Genomic DNA, 21,724 nt, shown 5'->3' with positions numbered 1-21,724 from the left:
CTCTTTTACTAGCGGAGAGAAGGCTCTCCTTTGCAGCACAGATGGAAGATTTTAAATCCATTAGTCTGCACTTAAGGCGCGCTTTTGAGGCTCTGAGATCATCCCTCTCCTTAATCACACTGTCCATTGTAAGAAGGACCAGCCAACCAGCTTCCCTATACTTGTCATCGCTACAAAACTCCTGGATAATATCAAACATACGATCACTCAGAGCCTCTCCTTTACTCAGCACCTCATCTATCGGTGGCGCTACTTTAGGTATTATTTTTGCTATCTCACACCATGGATTAGGAGGAGTAGCATACTTATCCATGCTTTGGGATGTTGAAGTAGCATCACTAGTGTTAAGACTAATCAGGCTGGAGAGCCAAATTAAGAAGCCCATATTTATGATTTTATTTCTCTAGAAGCACTCCTGGTACCAAAATGTGTTAAACAGGGTTCTCTAGAGAGATAAAACCAAATTCCTGATAATATAATATATTTATTTATATTGAGAATTAGATATATAACGAGAAATGAACTGTTAAATCATTACAGATAAATATACAATACAAGAAATTAAACAGTTAAATTAGAAAGCGCTATAAATGGCTTAGTGCAACTCATGTCCGTGAAAGAAAGTTGAGAGACTAGCAGTCCTTCAAGTCTCTATCTGATGCTAGATCTTCCTCTATTTGTAGAGAGAGCTAGGCTATGTCAGCATAGCAGCCAATCACAAGGCAGGTCACCAATCGCCAGTCCCCAGCCCCAGAGAAGTCTTAAAGGGACCTCAACTTACAGCAACACATGCTAGGCGTCCCACAGAACAAGCAAGGCAGCCGCACACTGGTCCGATGATCACAGAGCGAGAGACAAGAAAGCCATCCATCTCTCCGCCCCTCAGTCAATCCCACCTGCGTTTATCAGCCAGGCTGGCACAATAAACTGTCTCAGTCCTTCAGGAGAAGGTTTAAAAATGAGCCATTTATCAGTTTCAACAATCCCTAGACACCTAAGCCAGGTGCCTAAGTAGGTCCAGAGCCCCCTCACCCCCATCATGGGGATTCCGAACCTGACAATCTCAGGCAAGTGTTTGTGTTGGGACAATGACAGGAAAGAGTACAAGTGATACAAAGCCACAGGAGGACGGACGGACTGAAACACTGAAGACAGTACACACTCATATTCACTTACTCAACTTTTCCACCTCAGTCGGGTCCTTGTCCCCATCTCGTGTTGTAGCTGCCTGAATGAAAGGCCATCACAGGTGTATGTAACGCAGTGAGTGCCAGTTACCCAGACTTCCTGGGCTCCCCCTCAGACTAAACCATACAGTGAGCTGATCCACCCACATGGAAGTGGTGGTGAGCACCCTTTATGACATCATGTGTGTGCACCTGGCTTCTCAGCGTCTGGCCTGGCCATGAGCGCAGCTAGTGGTTGGTGTGCTCAGGGGCAGGGAATGTGTTCAGTCTATCCAGAAGTGCCTACTCCTGAAAATGCACCAATAAAAGCTACTCTGAAACATGAGTTGGATTTGACACGAGAATAAGTTATTTTTAAACAGTATTTGGTAAATCAATCTAGGGGTCTTGATTAGGGCCCACCAGCATAACTGCTTTTAAGATTGCATCTGCTTTATGCTTTTCTGAATCTACTGATTCCAGAAACATCTTGGGCTGTAGGACTATTTTATAACCTGCTGTGTAAACTAGCATAGATTGAAGTTTTTTCCCCCAAAATAAATACCTTTTCATTACTGGACACTTAGAGCAAAGTGTCTCTCTGTTAACTGAATCTACAACTACAGCTTTGGTGATCTCAGAGAGGCTTTGCAAATTATGGCGGCAGAAGTGAGGGAGAAGCTTTCCCTGAATCCAGCAGACATCAAATGTGTGGGAAGAAGGTTCCAGACATACAGGCTTGTCTGTGATCACCCAGCCTTGTGAAAGACAGGAAGCACCAGCCTGGTCTCACTGGAATGGAGAGCCTGTGTGTTGGGTATAGGTAGGTCTGTGTGTAGGTGTGGGAAATCCATTGGTGCACAAAGATGATTTTCACAATACGTTGTTTTGTTTGTTGTGTATTACATTTGGCAAGATTTTGCTGTTTAAATTGTTTATTTTGGGGAGGGTCCAAGACTGTAAATCGTTTTTTAAAATCATTTCATTGGGGGATCATACAACTCTTATCATAAGCACATTTGTACATTTGTTGCCACCATCAGTCTCAAAACATTTGCTTTCTACTTGAGCCCTTGGTATCAGCTCCTCACTTTTCCCCCTGTCCCCCCTCCCCCCTCCCTCATGAACCCTTGATAATTTATAAATTATTATTTTTTCAAGTCTTACACTATCTGATGTTTTCTTTCACCCACTTTTCTGTTGTCCGTCCCCCAGGGAGAGGGTTATATGCAGATCCTTGTAATCGATTTCCCCTATCTACCCCACCCTCCCGGTATTGCCACTTTCAACATTGGTCCTGAAGGGATCATCTGTCCTGGAGTCCCTGTCTTTCCAGTTCTTGTTATCTGTACCAGTGAAAATCCTCTGTTCTAGCCAGATAGAATTGGGATCATGTTAGTTGGAGAGGGGGGAAAGAAGCATTTAAGGACTAGAGGAAAGTTGTATGTTTCATCGTTGCTACACTGCACCCTGACTGGCTCATCTCCTCCCCCGCAACCCTTCTATCAGGGGATGTCCAATTGCCTACAGATGGGATTTGGGTCCCCACTCCACACTCCCTCTCATTCACAATATGATTTTTTTGTTCTTTGATGCCTGCTCCCTGATCCCTTTGACACCTCGAGATTACACAGACTGGTGTGCTTCTTCCATGTGATCTTTTTGTTTCTGAGCTAGATGGCTGCTTGTTTAACTTCAAGTCTGTAAGACCCCAGGTGCTATATCTTTTGATAGCCGGGCACTATCAGCTTTCTTCACCACATTTGCTTATTCATACATTTGTCTTCAGTGATCATGTTGTTGCATTGAGGGAGTACTTGAGTGGAGGGCCAATGTCCATCTGCTACTTTAATACTAGACCTATAAATATATGCACATAGATCTATTTCCCCATCATCATATATAAATACATTTACATATGTGTATGTCTGTATTTAGACCTGTATAAATCCCCTTTGCCTCCTAGTTCTTTCCAGTATTTCCTTTTCCTTTCCTCTTGACCTAGTATCATGCTCAGCTTTCAGGTTTCAGTAATTCCTCTAGGTTACATTGCCCTTGATCAAACCCTACCAGGCCTCTCACACCCTCCTCACCACCCATTTTGGATCACTTGTTCCCTTGTACCTGCGTTTGTTAACCCCACTTCATTTCCCCCACATCCCCCTCTCCCCTGTCCCCCTAGAATGGTCCCGTTGTTTTCTTCTCCAGATTGTTTAACCTGCCTAGCTTATCTAGATAGACCTGCTGTGATGATAATATGCACAAAACAAGACAGAACAAAACAAAACAGTAACAACAACAAAACAATGACAACACAAAGAAAAGCCTGTAAATAGTTCATGGACTGTTTGTTGACCTTTAGGAGTGTTTTCCAGTCGAGTCTGATGGGGTGCCACGCCCTGGCCCCAAAGTCTATTTTTGGTACTCCCTTACTCTGGAGGACACAAAGCCTTCCGTGAAAAAATGGAGTGTTTTGAATTTAGAGCAAGCGGTTAGCCCTAAAGCTGGGAAAAATCTGGAACCACAAAGAAACTCTTCTCACTAGGACTGAAGGAGAAACGGAGCCTGTGGGAGGCTTGAAATGCTCACTTGGTGACCATCTGCATCCACTTGTTGAGTGGAAGTGGGCAAAATGCAGCAACAGAGAGATAGGTTGAGTCTGGCCACTTACACCCATGGACTTGTTACCAAGGACTAGAGCAGTATTTCTGAACCTGTGGGTTGCGACCCCTTGCTGAGATTTCTTTGGCCTCAGGTCTCCATGTGTGGGTATGAAGTGCCCTGAGGGTGCCTGTGTAAAACCTGAGACGTCTTCTATCCTTTGTTTATACAAACTCACTTGGGTCACAAACCAGGTTTTGAGGTAAATTCTTTCTCCTTGGAAGCCAAGGACCCAGGTATTTCTCACCTGAGGAATCTAACATCCTCGCCTATCAATCCCTGGGCCAGGCCAGGGGAGTTCTAGGCAGTGTACTCTCTCGTGGAAGCATTTTCCCAGGGTCCTCTCCAAGAGTGAAACTTTTGATTCTTAAAAGCTGTCTTTACTTACTCATACCTGAAATGGATCAGATGAATGTCATGTATGTGAACTTGCAGCTCAGGGGCTGAAAACACCTCTGCTATGCTGCATATTCAAAATAGCTCCCTGAAGGCCTGGCCCTGGCTTGGACCTTGCAGGCACGACTCCATCTGCATATGAATGGGATAGTTTAGATAAGGAAGGATTGAAATGGACTGGTTTAAGACTTGTGTTTAGGAACTGGTTGTACTAGGCCTATATTGATTTCTTTCTCCTACTGCTATTGATAGCATGTGTGATGGAAAGGATATGAGAAAGTATGATTGGAGAGAGTTGGTAAGGCCACTAAATTGTATTTGTAAAATGGGTGGTTGGAATTGCCTGCAAAGAATGAGTGCTCAGGGCATTTGCATTTGAAAAGACTTGCAATAGAGCTGTTGGTAGACTAAAGAAGAAATGACTAATTGCATTTTTTTAATTATTTGCCCTTTTGTAAAAATTTAATGATTTCAACTTGGCTTAACACAGAATTGTATATAAACATGTAAGAGTGCCCACGAGCCCACTTCCACTGCCCTGCACCCAACAGTCTCTCACCCCTTATTCTCAAGCCCTTTTCACACTTAAACGCCCACAGTGGATGTGTCACTAATATAGGATAGAGCATTTATATTTTTTAGGCACAATCTAGTTTCGTGCTTTCTTCAACTATCTCCTTCTCCATAGTTCACATTTCTCCTTTATTCAAAATAACCCTCTAAACCAGTGGTTCTCAACCTTCCTAATGTCGCGATGCTTTCATACAGTTCCTCATGTTGTGGTGACACCCTCCAACCATAAAATTATTTTCATTGCTACTTCATAACTGTAATTTTGCTACTGTTATGAATTGGGCAAACCCTGTGAAAGGGTCGTTTTACCCTCAAAGGGGTCTCGACCCACAGGTTGAGAGCCGCTGCTCTAAACAGTTTCCCACCAGAATCCTTCACTTCACAGCCAAAGGTCTTTGAAGGAGACCCCTCTCCCACCCCCAACTCTGAAATCCATACCCTATTTCCTCATCTCCCAGTCATCCCTCTCCACCCACTGCTTAAAGTTCCCTCAGGCCATGGGCTTTTGGGATGCAGAAATCCCCACTACAGGACAGCCCTCCAGGCAGTTCTAACTTTTTCTTTTTTTCTTTTTGACTGTCTCTTTCACAATGGCTCTTCTGGTACCAATCAATGATTTGGCTGTAATCTGGTTTCCAAGAACCTCCCTCCCCTCCCTGCGTCCCCACCCCCGCTGTTAACCACACCCTCTCTAGCTAGCTAACAACTAGAGGACAGATGTAAAGGGAATTTACTCTTGCCTCAATTACAGGAGGTAGAGAAATAGTCTGGCAGCCACTATTGCTGGGTTCGTAGGATCAATCCTTCTCCACGTGTCTCTGTTCCATAGGGTCTCAGCCTGGCACATTATAAAACATACTTACCTCTATAAAGAGTAGAGTTTTCGTCCTTCCAGTCACACCTCAGAACTCATGGCTCTGACCTGGCCCCAGCACCCACTGTTCCATTGCCCAGCACCATCTGTTTACCTCCACCTGGGTCAAGTGTCCACTTCTCTGATCAAGTCATCTAAAGCCTACATGCAGGGGAAGACATATCAACATGGCTTCGTAGGTTCAACACACCTAAGGTGGGGAAGGGAATCAGGGAAAGGAGACATACACACACAAAGAAGTGAACAGTTCGAGAGTGTTGAATGCTAATGTTCTGGCCCACAAACCCAAACTCCCTGCCATCGAATCAACTCCAAGTCATGGTGACCCCAGAGGACAAAGGGAGAACTTTTTCCATGGGTTCCTAAGGTTGTAAAATGTCACAGGAACAGAAAGCCTCATCTTTCTCCAGTGGAGGGACTGGTAGTTTTGAACTGCTGACCCTGCAGTTTTTAGCAACAAATGCGTAAGGAGTTGTCCGGACATCTGTGTCCTTTTCCCTACTTCCGGATTGACTTCTTCCCCTGTCCTACATCCACCTCTCCTCTCACCACTCCACCTCCCTTCTATCCCCTTTACTCCTAATTTCTCCTTCTCTTGAGAATTTGATTTCCCCTTAGAGGATGTTTGTGTTTGAATTCTCATTTTGGCATTCACTAAGATTTTAATTCACACTTCTGCATTCACTGAGCTTAATTCAAATTTTGCCACTCACCAGGGCTACAGCTATATCCCCCATACACCGCGGAAGCACATGTCCCACCAAGAGACATTTCACGGCTCCCTACCAGGGTCGGCCCCAGTCCTCTAGCCTGTGCGCTACTGGAAGCCTTCTCTGCTGATGGGGCTAGGGCTCTCCCCTGCCTCTCCGGGGCTTTGGAGAATGCACTCCCTACGTTCTTACACTAGTCCCCAAACTAGTATTAGAGCCTTCCCTTTGGGAGGCTGTCTGGAATGCAGTTGTCTGAGGCAGAGCTCTTGGTGGTGGGGATGGATGGTGTGAGTGAAGATGCACGTGTGTCAGAGAATGAGGTTAAAGAGGTATATGCATACAGAAACAAGGCAGGGGGCTGGACATGAAGGAGAAGTGGGAGCTTGTGGGCCTGGACTCCATGGCCCCAGAAAAGTAAAACATAGCTGCTTCCACTGACTTGAGCTTACCCTCCTTTTGTCTGACCTAGCTGGAAGTTTTCTACTCCATAGCTCTTAGAACCTGCAGGAAGCGTCTTCTTGCCTCCTGGGCTGCCCCAGTGATAGGATAAATGTTGACCCCTGTCACATCCCTCTCCTCTCATCCCTTGAATGCCGGGACAAAAGTGGGGTAGCAGCAGCCCCCTCTTCTTCTCCATCTCCTTCAGTGTCAGATATCCCGCCCCGGCCCCCCAACAGTGGTCACGTGCAGCCATGCTGTATCTGCCACCTTCTTTTCTTCCTTGCTTGTTCGTCCTGGCCTAGTCTCAGCAGCAGTGACTAACTCCAGGGACTGCCACAGCTCATTTAGGAGAAGCTTACACCTCAGCCGGTCTGCTCGGTCTGCACCTGTGCCAGGGAGGTCTGGTGCAGATGCAGCTCTTTCCTAAAGTGCTCTCTTTCATGGCTGCCACCAAGGCCTGTGCTGCTGCAGACTTGTGCAGCTTGGTGACTGTCTGGACTAAGCTGAAGCAGGTCAGGGCCCTGCAGGAGCTTCCCTACAGGTCCCCAGAGATCAGCAGCAGAAAGTGTCAGATAAGATAGCCAGTGAAACCAGATGTTCTGGGTTTGAAGAAAGCTATTCTTGGAGTGTCCAGACCCCCGTATGCTAACTGCCATAATTGCCACACATTCCTCACCACCCCTTTAAAAACCCCAGCTGCTGAGCCCAACTTCCCTGACCTGTTGGCCTAGGTCAGGGAACCTCGTCCTGGAGCTCCCCCTAATAAAGCTATTTCTGTTTCTGCTCTCCCTTGTCCTGTCAGTTATGTCTGTCTGTCTCCCTGTACCTCAGTTTCACCTTTCAAGTGAAATCATGCAGCCCCTGCGCCCTCTGCCTCTGTCCTTGGCTCTTCCTGCAGGCGAAGTGAATGCCAGGGGCCGGCTGCCCCAGGCACAAGCCTCACTGGCATCCCTGGACATTTTGCTGTCCTCGAGGATGGCCTGAGCTTGTCTTCTCTGTTATTCCAGGGCAGAGACCAATTCTCAAGGTAGAATTCGGGGGCTTTCGTGTGTCTGGTCAGCCTGTGGTTGATGAAGGCCATGGTTTCAGCGTGCTAGCACCTTCCACAGAGATCTTCAGGATTCAAGATCACGATATCTGTGGCTTTCTTGGCTTAAGTCTCTTTGAGCAAAAGGGAGGGCACCTTTCCTCTGGCAATGCCTTCATTGAAAATGGAGTGTTCTGAATTTAGAGCAAGCAGTTACCCCCTTAAGCTGAAAAATCTGGAATCCGGAAGAAACCCTCCTCATTAGGACTGAAGGTGAAATGGAGCCTGTGGACAGCCTGAAATGTTCACTTGGTGAGCATCTGGGGCCACTCGTTGAGTGGAAATCGGTGAAATGCAGCAACAGAGAGACGGGTTGAGTCTAGCCACTTACACCCGTGAGCCTGGTTACCAAGGACTAGAGGAAAGACAAGAGCGAGCTGGCCAGTTTGAAGTTGAAAGAGTTCTGTGAAACCTCAGCTCATGGCATGATCTAGCCCAAGGTGGGCTAGGATTGTTGAGAATTTGTGAAGGGGCCCGTGGTCAAGAGGTGAGGCGGCCAGTGAGCACCCTCATGAGGTGAAAGGAGCCCATGCTGAGTTGACCAGAACCCAGCTGGATCGAGATAGGATCATTGAGTCTGTGAATTGGCGCCCAGTGCCTGCTAATGTGATGGATGGCCCTGATTTGGCTTTGCTTATGGATTCAGACTCACCGGGTTTCAACTGAGATGAAGATTCTTCACATTACATCAAAGAACACGCGGGTCTCCTCAGAGCACTTAAGGAGAGAAATGGGCAGTGTTGAAATTAGATGCCCCAAACGGTGGAAGATATCTGGCTTCCAAACTTTAATAGGTAGAGGAAGATATGGATAGGATCATAGGATTAAGGTGTAGGTGTTCACATAACTGCAATTGTTAGGAAAATAATATTTTTGTTTAGTTCACCAATGGCATGTAAGGCTTAAATGGGGCTGGTGATTTTCAGTTGTACGTGTGTCTTTTATCCATGATTTTAATATTGTTTTTGTTTAGAAATGATGTAGGGCTAAAGAGTTGTGTAAAGGTGTGGAGTTCGCCCTGGTCTGTGGTAGTTAGATGGTAGGAAAGGGTAGGGATGGAATCAAACCTATTCATTAGGTGACAGTTTGATTGATAGTACTTCCTTGGGGGTGTGGCCTTCTCATAAGGAGAACTAGGAACTTCCTTCTCTCTTCGTCACTTTTGTTTTCTGCCTGCAGAGACTCTGTACTGAACTTGACAGCTGCCAGAGCCCAGCCATGTATCAATCAACCTGGGATGAACAAGGCGCCGCACGGACTGGTCTGTAATCTTCCTGTATTCTCTATCGTTGCATGAGTCTGGGGAGGGACTTGGGGACTAGGGTTGCCCTTATGGGCTTGAGTTGGACTGGGCTGGGATGCTTTCTTGATATCTAATTAGGTCTCAATATAAAGCTCTTATACATCTTTGAGTGTGACTGTATTGGTTTGTCTAGTCAAACTGGCTTAACACATCACGGAGAGGGTTGCTAGAGAGATAAATCATGAAGATGGAGAGTGGCGGCTTGTCTGACTTCTGCCTTGGGCAGCTGGATGGAATTTAATTTTTCTTTGGATAGCTGGAGGTCAGCTATGGCCACGAGTTTTACTCGGTTGTTTTCTGGAAAGGGCATAGAGAGTGAAACTGTAGATTCTTAGCGATTCTTAAAGCTGTCTTTGGTTATTCATACCTGGAGAGGAGCAACAGAATGTAGTGGATGCTAAACGGCAGGTCAGGGGGTCAAAACACCCCATGAACTTTTCTGTGGCAAAAGCCATGCTATCTATGCTGCTTAGTCCAAATGGCTGTCTGAAGGCTTGGCCCCTGGCTTGATCCTGCAGGGGCCTGAGGCTACATTGCATATGAATGGGATAGTTTAGATAAGGAAGGATTGCAGTTGACTGTTTTAGGAAGGCTGTACCGGGACTCAGTTGATTCCTTTCACCTACTGTGTATTGATATCATGTGTGATAGATAGCAAGGATTATTAGAAAGCCTGTTTAGAGAGAGTTGATAAGGCCACTGCCTCAGCCGTGGCATTGGCTCTGTGATTGGAATTTCCCTTGGGCTGCAAACACTCCCTACCTCTCACGTCCCAGAAAGTGGAATCACATCAAACTAGTTAAGCCTTGCTGGCACCATGTTTCTCTTGTGCTTACTTTGCAAACACCACCAATGTCTCTTACTTTCCCTGCACCCCCTTCCCTGGACTTTTTCTGACATTCAGATAACGGACACTTTGTTCTGCGTTTCAGGGTCCATTCATCCATTTGATTCTAGTCAAGTACAAGCAAGATTCTGGGGCATTCCCCGAAGGAGGTTTCCAAACTACTCTGACCCTGTCAGTAGTAGCATCTTCCGTCGGTTATGCCAACAGCAGAAAGGTGAAAACGGGGCAAAGAGGCATGTCCGTGCCGCCTCTGGATTGCGATAGTAAGTGACCAGACAGCATGGTGGCATGCGTGGCCCAGTGGAATACGTAGCACTGGATGTTACTCTGTCATTACTCTTCTACTCCACAATCTCGTAGAATGAAGAATGGTAGGACAACATTAACGGTTGAGCAAACATTGACAGGCTTCTTTCTCTCTACATCATCACAGCTCCCCCTATTCCACCCCAACTTACAAGCAGGAAGACACTTGTCATAAAGGAGACCAAACCCATGGCACAGTGGAGAGAGAGAGAGAAGATCCCCAGGCAGGAGTGGAGGGGGACAGACAGGATGGCAGCACCAGGAGTTTCTCCAAGATCACAGTGAGTGTTCTGGCAAAATGGACCTGCTGTGCAGGGGAGACAGGGTTGGTGAGGTTGTGCTGAACCCACCTGGGGACACTGGGTACTTTGCTGGGTCATGGGGAGCTGGAAAATTGTGCTTGTTCGTACGGGTTGTTGATTCATCTAAAGGCATGTTGGGAGAAGTGATGAAAAGGGAACAGGCAGAGGCAGAGCTGAGTCCCTGGATCCTTGTCGGAGGGGCAGGCAGGGTCTTTGTGAAAAGGCCCTAGAGCATGTTAAAAACGGAAATTGATTATTTGGAAGAAAATGCTGGAATATTTTACACGGTATTTATCACACCCACTCTGATACAAAAGTTAGAAGTAATGGGCATTGGTCTAGTGTGGAAACACTTGGTTGGATGTCTTTTTAAGCTATATTTCCATCACGATAATGGCTTCCTCCATCCTTTCTTATGCTCCAAGATTCCGTTTGGCATTAAATCTGGCAGGAATTAGCAACTAATTTTGCCCAAGGCCAATCTTAATGTTCCCTCCAATCCAGCCCAGGTAAGAGTACAGTATGACAGCCACATGGGCACAAGCTAGCTGGAGGACCCAAGCTGAGCAGTTATTTGGACCTCATGTAGCTCTCACCGAATTTCGCTATGAGAAAAGGCAAGGCATATGCTTTGTCCAGAGTGCATGGCAAAGCTTAATTCAAAGCAGTTGGGCAGGCTAAGATGGACATGCCTTGCTTGATGTTGGGTTTCAGGGGTCCTGGCATTTACCCAAGGCTCTTGTCTTCTTTGCAGAGGTCTCTCTTTGACGTCCCCTCTGCTGTTCCCCAGTCTGTGCAGAAGGAGCTGAAGTCAAAAAATGGGAAACTGATTGAAGGAGTGCCAACTAAAGAGGTGTGTGGCCACACTCAGACCCACCCCCATGTCTTCAGTCTCTGATTCCACCTCAGGATCAAGCCACTAATCCCCATGCCTGTCCCTGCAGGTGACCAAGATGAAAGGAGATGAGGTCTGCCAGGAAGCTCAGGACCTGCTGAGATTCGACTCAGATCCAGGTATGAGTGACAGCAGTCATTCTAGGGCAGATGAGTGCAGAGGGGTCCTTGTCTGAGTGCTGCTGAGAGTGTAATTTAGGGAGGTTTTGGTACTGAGGTTGGTTCAGTTAAGCTCTTTCATCTTCCTAAACCCCTGCCTTGTATTGAAGGAGTGTTGTACCATGCTACTGAAGTGGGACCAACTGGTAGAAAGGACATGGCTGCCTCCCTTCAGATCCATGAAGAGAATCTGCATAAGGTGAGGCCTTAGGATCCGCTCATGTTGAGGGTGGTGGTGAGGGTGGGGCAGATGGGGCGGAGAGCAGATTTGTCCTAGATATCACCTCTTGGAGTTTTTGCTTGAGCTCTTTCCTCTTACCACAGCTTGTTTTTGCTTGTTTGTTTTTTAATCATTTTATTGGGAGCACTTAGAGCTCTTATAACATTCCATACATTGACTGTAGCAAGCAGATATGTTGCCATTATCATTTCCAAAACAATTTTCTACTTGAGTCCTTGGTATAAGTTCCTCTTTTTTCCCCTCCCTCCTCCACCCTGCCACCCTCATAAATCCTTGATCAATGATATTTTGTTATTGTTATTTCGTATCTTACACTGTTCCTTGTCTCCCTTCATCCACATGTCTGCTATTCATTCGCTAAAGGGGGTGGGGGGGTGGGGCGGGAGGCCTTCATATCCAATGTTGTGATGGGTTCCCCTTCTTCCTCCCCCTTCCCCCTCTCCGACCTTTCCCCTACCATGATGATATCACTACTCCCACTACTGTTCGTTCCTAAGGGGTTTATCTGTCCTGAATTCTATGGGTCCAGAGCGCTTATCTGTACCAATCTAAGTTCTCTGGTCGTAAGGTAGAAATGGGTCATGGTAATGGGGGAAGGGGACAGGAAGGAAACATTCAGGAATTAGAGGAACCCTGTGTGGTTCATCGGTGCTATACTGCACCTTGGTTGAATCACCCCTTCCTTATAACCCTTCTGTGGGGGGATATCCAATTGCCTACAGATGGGCTTTTGGTCTCCACTCCATGCCCCCTTGCTCACATCAATATAGTTGTTTGTTTTGGAGCTCTATTTTTTTGATACCTGATAACTGATCCTATCAACACCTCATGATCACACAGTCTGGTGTACTGTATCCTTCCACAATATTACATTAAACCCTACCAACTGGTTGACCTGCCCAACATAGTGCAGAAGGATCCCAACATCAAGAGCAGGAACTTCTTAGAAAATTAGGTGAAAAGCAGTCGCCAGAGTACACTTGGAAACGGAGGAGGCAGGGCTCATCAGAGTTATAACAGGAGACAGATTGTAAGGTGATTTGGTGGGGAGAAGGTGGAATTGAGGGTAAAGGGCCCTCTTGAATCATACTTCCTGGTTTGCATTTTCTCCTTTTCATTGCAGATGAAGGCTGAGGGGGAGATGGACCAAGTGAAAGGGCTGGAGTCAGAAGAGATGTGTGTGGGCACAAAGCCTCTGTGCAGCACCATGCCGGAAAAGCCCACCAATATGGGGTCAGTGTTAGGCTTCCTGATACCCTGGGGAGTTTCAGTTACCCCTCACAATGCAGGAAGTTGCTGCCCAAGTTATCTGGAAGAACCACATAGCCTGCATTTCCATCTCTGTCTCCTGTGCTTAGAGGTCTCCCATCCTACCTCTGGCCTGCTCTTTGTGACCCTCCTTTTTTCCACCCCTCTTCACCCAGAGTTCTCTGGCATGGTCCCACTAATTGGGCTTCAGGAAGCAGGGCTCCCGCTTAGTCCCCAGTACCAGAGGTGTGCACGCTGTGCCCTGCTTCCCCTCTAGGGCTACCACTTGCCAGACTCTCATGCCCTGGCTTGTGAAGACTCTTCCTGCCTATGCACCTACATGGGGCTCACCTCTCATGCTGTGATCAGTCATCCCTTTCTTGATCAACAGGGTTTCCTGACCTGTCCCAAGCTGTTACCTGAGCTTTTCTGGATCATGCTGAGTATTGAGGCCCAGGGTTGGCTGTATCACGATATCTGTTCTTTTGGCTCAATGACAGGATGTGGGCCTTGCTGGGGCAGAGAGCTGGGCATTCTCCTGAGTGAGAAGTGGGTCACCTGCAGTGAGCAGAGGGCATGTTGAAGCAGGTGCGGAGAGTGCAAGGCTGGGGCAGAGACAGGTGTGGAGACAGGAGGCAATGCCCCCTCCCAGCACCATGTTGAGTCATCCTGCATGCAACTTCAGAAGAGCCTTGGGTAGTTGGACTTTGTCTGATTGCTCAGACAGGGGACCATCTAAAGTAGGCATTGATGCACAGGGACCACCCGAGGGGGCAGGGGTGAAGCTCTCAAGAGAGGCCACAGACCCTCCAACCCCTGCTCTGCAGTCACCGGAGCCTTTCCTCCTGGGGAACCTCTGCTGCCCCATGGCTGGTCTGCTTCCCATGCCCAGCTCAGAGGGGGGCACACAGGGGACCAAGGACCTGCTTTCTACTCCATGGGCTGATGAAGGACGGACACAGTGACAGCAGAGGAACCACTCCCCCTTTCTCCCTTTTTTGTTCCTAATGCCCACCACCCACAGCTACCTTCACCCCATTTCTCTGTCTTCCTTTGTCTCCACTAGCCTAGGCGGCCTAGGCCTCCCCGTCTGTCCTCTCCTGTGCATTCAGTTGCTTTCTGTCCTGATTCTCTCTCCCTGCCTCCTGATCCTGCCTCACCCATCTTCCTGTCCTACATCCTGGGCCAACCCTAGGGGATGTCCTGCTCTTCTGTAATGTCAGACCTGAAAGATCATTGGACACCTGGTGAGATAGCAGAACTCTGGGCCTCCTCTCATTCCCTCTTTCTTCAGAGACTTCTCTGAGAACTTGCAGAGAGGGTATGTGAAGCAGGGGGTAGTCCCTGCAGTCTAGCCTCCCATGATGCTTCTGTGTCACTGGAGAATGGACCAGGACTGTCCCCATGGGAGCAGCCCAGGAGGAAGGAGAGGAGAGAGGCAGGGAGCTAGCATCCTCCAGGTCTCTGTCTGAGTAAGTCCATCGGGGAGTGTCCAGGGTCCCTGAGGGGTGGTGACATGGAAAGGTAGGTGGGACACACCCATCTGTGATCCTGTGCAGGTGTGCTTGTTTCAACCAAGCGGACAAGCTCTGATTTTCTCTTTTGCCTTGACATTTAACAGTGAACTCCTTGACTTGTTCCCCAAGTTATTGAGCCTGGTGAGTGTATTTCTTTTTTCCTGACTCCCCCGCCTGCTCCATAGTGCCACCCACAATGTGCCCTGAGTCCCTTAGATCCTTCCCAGATGAGATGTTTGGATCTGGGCCCTAATCTCCCTGGGAAGAAGCCCCCATGGGGAAGCTGATAAAGCACAAGGACCTTCTCTGCAGTTCTCCACCAGCACCTGGTCTCTCTGGTGAAGACCACTTGATAATCATGTCCATGGAATCTGTAGGACCCCTTATAATTTGGCCTATACCCTGACTTGACACCCCCACCCCCACCCCGGGCCCTCTGCCCTATGGCCGACCTCCCAGAACAACACGTGCGCCCACTGCAGTCAGCACTGCTGACCTCTTCTTCCCTTCCCCAGCATGCCCAAGATTTGCCCTTGTCTGTTTTCTCTGACACTGGAGATGACAAGAAGTTACCAGTCTGCGAGGTGAGGAGGCAGGACCAAGCAGGGCTTGGAGTGGAGGGAGGGTGAGGATGGGATGGCAGCTAGGGTCCTGAGCAACTTTTTCATTCTAGGGGAGCGTGTATGGATCAGAGACCCTGAAGGATCTAGTCTGGAAGTTCCTAAAGCAGTAAGAAGCCCTTGTGCCCTGAGGCAGCACACACATTGAGATGGGCCCATCTGCCCATGCACAGGCCTGCTTATGGTGGGGACAGGGGTGTCTTTAAGTTTCTAAGGGGCCTTTGCTTCCCCTTAGGTATTACAGTATCTACGATGGTGGGGACCGACAGAGTCTCCTGAGTGCCTACCATGACAATGCCTGCTTCTCACTGAGTACTCCCTTCAACCCTGAGGAACCATCCCTGTGAGTATCTCAGCCCCTAGGACAGCCCTGGACCTGTGACTCCCAGCAGACACTGACCAGCCTCCTCCTCCTGTTCCTGCTTTTTTCCTAGAGTCAGCTGGGGCAAGTTCTCTAAGGACAGCAGGGCTATGAAGCAGCTCAAGGACGTCGGTATGTGTGTGTGAGACTGAAGACTGGATGGGGCGGGAGGTGTGAAGGTAAATCACAGGGACCCAGTGAGTGAGGCAGCCCTTGACCATCTCTTTACTTTACCCACAGGCCTGTGTGTTCAGGTGATGAAACACACAAAAAGGGAGATTGTCGACTTCTTCCGTGTGTTGCCCAAGACCCAGCATGACTTCAGCTCCTTCGTGGTGGACATGTGTGTCCCGAGGGTGAGCACCTGTTTCCTTCCAGAGGGAGGCCCAGGGAGCAGAGGTGGGTCGGAGATGTTCCAGGATGCTGGGAGCCTGAGCTGGTTTTCTCTTTCAGGAAAAGATGCTCTGCTTTTCTGTCGGTGGGAAGTTCAAGGAGGGTGAGTGTCTGCAGTCTCAGGCCTCCCCTCCCCCGACTGCTCCCTCTCAGAGCTCTCCAGGCTTCCTCCATCCCTCCCTTTCCTATTCCTTCATCAGCTAATACCTTATCCCCAACCCACGCTTGCCTGACCTATTTCCATTCCTGCCTATCCCACCACAGACCAGGTGTTAGAGACACAGGCTGTGGACTTTGGTGCCCCATGTCTCCGTCCCCTTTCTAGCACCTTGAGACATCTCTCAGGTGCCTCATTTCTAAAAAGGGACTAGGAAAGGGCATTCCCTCACTGCTATCAAAATGGAGACAAATGTACTTGTGAGGAGATTGTCACAGGCCCTGACACAAAGTAGGGTCCCTATCATTGGGAAGAGATTTTCCCACTTGTTACCCCAACACTGATACCCACCCCCCCTGAATCCCAGTGGACAGCGGTCCCTGCAAGGCCCCCTTAAGTGTGCCATGAGAAAACAAAACCCTTGATGAGTGTGTAAAGCATGGGGACTCTGACGGACTTTGTTGCTTGTTGTCTTGAAGTGGGAGGAATGTGTGAGGCTCGTGTCTGCACCTTCACCCGGACCTTCGTTTTGATTCCTGACAGCGATTCCAGGTTAGTGGTGTGTTGTGGGTCCCAGAGGGATCACCCATCTCAGGCTGTGGCCAGTAGTGCCGAAGTAACACTGCATCCCTTAGGATTTCCCCACCACTGCAGAATTCTGAAAGGTAGAGTCCAGGAGCAGGCCATCCTACTGGTTAAGAGTATAGGCTGTGTCATAGTGACTTCTCCCCCTGACTAGCTGTGTGTCCTTGGTCTAGTTACATGACTTCTCTGTGACTCTGTCCTTCTCTGAATATGATGATATGAATAAACCAACTCCTTGGGCTGTTGTAAAGGTAAAGGCAGGTGTGAAACTCTCTCAGGGTTGGGGGAAACCTAGAAACCCAGTGAAGGAGGCAGACAGCTCTCCAAAGGCAGGTTCTATGTGAGGGAAAAGAGTACCAGTCAAAGAGTCTGCCCATTGTCCATGTGTCTAGCTCTCTGAGGCCCATTCTTTCTCCAGCTTATGCATCGTTAAGGACCAACTCACTGTGACTGACGTGAACCCCAAAGAAATCCAGAGTACCTTCTTCAGCCCAGGGCCCTGTTTTGGGGGCCCCCCTTCCCAGAAGCAGCAGTAAATCCTGCAGGCACTCTCCACGTGGTCTGGTAGGTGTTTCCATTGGTCTCAGTAGGGATTGTGGGAGTGGGAAGGGATGGCAGGGGCTAGAGAGTGAACGACGGAAACTCAAAGGTCATGTGTTTTGCTCTTTAAAGTAAATCTTATTTATTTTAAAAATCGTTTTATTGTGTCCTCTTATAGCTGTTATAATACATATGTACATACATTGTTCTTTTTTTGAATCATTTTATTAGGGGCTCATACAACTCTTATCACAATCCATACATACATCAATTGTGTAAAGCACATTTGTACATTAATTGCCCTCCATATGTACATACATTGTGTCAAGCACATTTTGCATATATGTTGCCATGATCATTCTGAAAACATTTTCTTTGTACTTGAGCCCTTGATATCAGCTCATTTTCTCCCCCTGTACCCATCCCCCCTTCTTCATGAATCCTTCATAATCCATAAATTATTATTTTTTTCATGTCTTACACAAACCACTGTCTCTCTTCACCCACACTCCTACTGTCTGTCCCCCTTGGAGAGGGTTATACATCAGTTATTGTGATCGGTTTCCCCCTTCTCTCACTACCATCCCATTACCCTCATGGTATCGGTATCACTACTCTCATTATTGGTCCTGAGGGGTTTATGTGTCCTGCATTCCCTTTGTTGTGAGACTCTTATCTGTACCAGTATACATGCCTTTGTTTAGCCGGATTTGTAAGGAAGAATTGGGGTCATGGTTGTGCAGGGGTGGTGAAGCATTAAAGAACTAGAGGAAAGATGTATGTTTCATAGGTGCTATACTACACCCTGACTGGCCCGTCTCTTCCTTGTGACCCTTCTGTGAGGGGATGTCCAATTGTCTACCGATGGGCTTTGGATCTGTGCTCTACCCTCCCCCTCATTCGCATTGATATGATCTTTGTTTTGAGTCTTTGATGCCTGATACCTGATCCCATGGACACCTCATGATCACATATGCTGGTGTACTTCTTCCAGGTGGGCTTTGCTGTTTCTTAGCTAGATGGCCGCTAGTTTGACTTCAGGCCTTTGAGACCCTAGATGCTAATTTTTTAAAAAAATACTTTTATTGAGGGCTCTTACATCTCTTATCACAATCCACACATTGCTGCCATTATCATTTTCAACACATTCTCTTCCTACTTGAGCCCCTGATATCAGCTCCCCATTTCTTCCCCACCCCTCCCTCCCTCATGAACGGTTGATAAGTTACAGATTATTATTTTCATATCTTACATCATCCTCTATTTCCCCTCGCCCACATTTCCACTGTTTGTACCCCTGGGAGGGGGGTATAGGTTGATCCTTGTGATCAATTCCCCCTTTCTCTCACCACCCTCCCTTAATCCTTCTGGTATCTCTACTCTCATTGTAGGCCCTGAGGGGTTTATCTATACTGGATTCCCTGTCTTGAGGGCTCTTATCTGTAGCAGTTTGCATGTTCTGGTCTGGTTCCATTTGTACGGTAGAATTGAGACCATAATAATGGGGGAAGGAAGCACCAAAAAACTAGAGGAAAGTTGTGTGTTTCATGAGTGCCATACTGCACCCTGACTGGCTCATCTCTTCCCTGTGACCCTTCAGTGAAGGAATGTCCAAATGTCTACAGATGGGAATTGGGTCCCCACTCCATGCCCCCCCCCTCTCACATTGCATACAATTTTGTTCTGGGTCTTAGATGCCTGGCACCTGATCCCATCAATACCTCATAATCACACATGCTGGTGTGCTTCTTCAATGTGGGCTTTGTTGTTTCTCAGCTAGATGGCCACTTGTTTGTCTTCAAGCCTTTGAGACTCCAGGTGCTATATCTTTTGATAGCTGAGCACCATCAGCTTTCTTCACATTTGCTTATGCACCCATTTAAGAAAAATCATTTTATTGGGGCTAGTACAGCTCTTATCACAATCCATAAATACATCCATTGTGTCAAGTACAGTTCTACATTTGTTGCCATGATCATTCTCAAAACATTTGCTTACTTGAGGCCTTGGTATCAGCTCCTCATTGTTTCCCCTCCCTGCCCCCTCCCCCCTCCCTTATGAACCCTTGATCATTTATAAATTATCATTATTTTGTCATATCTTACACTGTCCAACGTCTCCCTTCACCTACTTTTCGGTTGTCCATCCCCCAGGGAAGAGGTTATATGTAGATCCGTGTAATCAGTTCCCCCTTTCTACCCTACCTTTCATCCACCCTTCTGGTATTGCCACTCTCACCACTGATCCTGAAGGGTTCATCTGTCCTGGATTCCCTGTGTTTCAAGTTCTCATCTGTACAAGTTCTCATCTGTACCAGTGTACAAGCTCTGGTCTAGCTGGATTTGTAAGGTAGAATTGGGATCATGCAGTGGGGGTGGTGGAGGAGGAAGCATTAAAGAACTAGAGGAAAGTTGTATGTTTCATCGTTGCTACACTGCACCCTGACTGACTCCTCTCCTCTCCTTGACCGTTCTGTAAGGGAATGTCCAGTTGCCTACAGATGGGCTTTGGGTCCCCAATCTGCACTCCCCCTCATTCACAATGAGATGATTTTTTGTTCCTTGATGCCTGATACCTGACCCTTTTGATAGCTTGTGATCTCAAAAGCTGGTGTGCTTCTTCTATGTGGGCTTTGTTGCTTCTGAGTTAGATGGCTGCTTGTTTATCTTCAAGCCTTTAAGACCCCAGAGGCTATATCTTTCCATAGCCGGACACCATCAGCTTTCTTCACCACATTTGCTTATGCACACATTTGTCTTAAGCGATCGTGTCCGAAAGGTGAACATCATGGAATGCCAGTTTAATAGAACAAGGTGCTCTTGCACGAAGGAATACTGAGTGGAGGCCCAATGTCCATCTGCAACCTTAATTCATAACATACATATAAGTACATAGATCAATTCCCCTCTTGTTATATATAAATATATTTACATATGTACATGTCTGTATTTAAACCTTTATAAATGTCCTTTGTCTCCTAGTTCTTTCCTCTCTTTCCTTTTACTTTACTCTTGTCCCACTATCATGTTTGGCCTTCATTCAAGTTTTGGTAATTCCTTTTGGCTACATTGTCCTTGATCAAGTCCCACCAGGCATCCTATGCCCTCCTTGCCATCAATTTTAGATCACTTGTTTCCTTGTCCCTGGGTTTGTTGGCACCCTCTTTCCATTCCCCCACCTCCCCCTGTCCTGTGTCCCCCCAGAACCATTGGTTGTTATTTTCTCCTCCTCCTCAGTTTGTCCTGCCTCTCTTAATCTAGATAGATATGCAGAGACAATATTAAGCATCAAAAACAACAAAAGAATACAAAAAAACTGAACAACAACAAAAAATAAAAGCTTATAAATAGTTCCAGATCTGTTTGTTGACCTTTATGAGTGCTTTCTATGTTTTGCTCCTTTACTTCACTCATTGTCTCATTCTGGACATCTCTCCCACTCCGTATGCATATTGCGCCACGTAGGTGTTTTCAACCGGTGCAGAGACTTTTTGGATTGCATGGACTCTGTGCCTTTATGGGCACACTCAGGGTGTCTAGGAGTTTCCTCCCTGACACTCTCGAGGCACTGTGCTCATTCTGCTGCTTTTGTCACGGCAACGTTACTCGGAGGCATGGTCCTGATGCATGCATTAGGTCACCTTGTGGGGTCAGTGTGTCCCTTTTGGTCCTGGTGGATGTTATTGTCCTTCCTCTACTCCAGGTATGTTTATGACAGAAACTGGGATGACTTCAAGCCTCAGATTTTTGCTGTGCCCACAGCAAAGTCTTGGAATATAGTCCAAGTGAGCACAGACCAGGTGGCCTGGGGATGACAATCAGGTGTCTGTTTCTGATGATGCCCTGACTCCTCCCTTTTCTCTCTCCAGCTTGTGACTGAGGCCTAGAAGAGGCATTAATGAAGGCACGCACAGCTTTTACAAGGAAAACTCCAAAGAAGCCCAGGTCTTGGTCAGCTTCGTCATCCTTGTTATACTCTTGCCTGTGTGTCATCAAATATCTCATTGGTTTTAAAAATAAAGACTGATGGTCCCCCTCTTTGGTGTCACCCAGTTTTTATTAGTTTAAGCAATGATATTGCATATTGTGTTATGTTATGTCCCTCTAGCGTCACTTTGAGATATGTATTATCATCACTGCCCTGCAGCTTACATTCTGCAGGGGCTGATGCTACAGTAAAGCATTGAATTATCTGAAGAACATAAAATGGTAAGCTATGATAGCAATTGAGTAGGATGGGGAGGTCAGGACAGCTTCTCTATGGGATTGAATTGGACCTTATTCACAAAGAGCAAGAAGGATGATATAGAACCTGAGAACTTACCCAAAAGAAACAACCCAGGC

The 21,724-nt window shown here is 47.3% G+C and overlaps 1 protein-coding gene across 1 annotated transcript; it reads left to right on the top strand.

Annotated features, from left to right (window-relative positions):
• Positions 1-10,583: 10,583 nt before the first annotated feature.
• LOC123521751 (nuclear RNA export factor 3-like) lies at positions 10,584-21,295 on the top strand. Its single transcript, XM_045290792.1, has 15 exons — positions 10,584-10,645; positions 11,421-11,519; positions 11,611-11,680; positions 11,830-11,918; positions 13,084-13,193; positions 14,830-14,866; positions 15,241-15,309; positions 15,399-15,454; positions 15,581-15,688; positions 15,780-15,838; positions 15,947-16,062; positions 16,160-16,202; positions 16,736-16,808; positions 17,260-17,405; positions 21,250-21,295. The coding sequence occupies exons 3-14, from the start codon at positions 11,620-11,622 to the stop codon at positions 17,375-17,377; spliced, it is 939 nt and encodes a 312-aa protein (XP_045146727.1). The 5' UTR covers positions 10,584-10,645; positions 11,421-11,519; positions 11,611-11,619; the 3' UTR covers positions 17,378-17,405; positions 21,250-21,295.
• The last annotated feature ends 429 nt before the right edge of the window (positions 21,296-21,724 follow it).

Source organism: Echinops telfairi, unplaced genomic scaffold (assembly GCF_000313985.2).
Source record: "Echinops telfairi isolate 266 unplaced genomic scaffold, ASM31398v2 ScPeMD7_55;HRSCAF=186, whole genome shotgun sequence".
Classification (NCBI taxonomy): Eukaryota; Metazoa; Chordata; class Mammalia; order Afrosoricida; family Tenrecidae; genus Echinops; species Echinops telfairi.
This window is presented reverse-complemented; position numbering and strand designations above follow the sequence as displayed.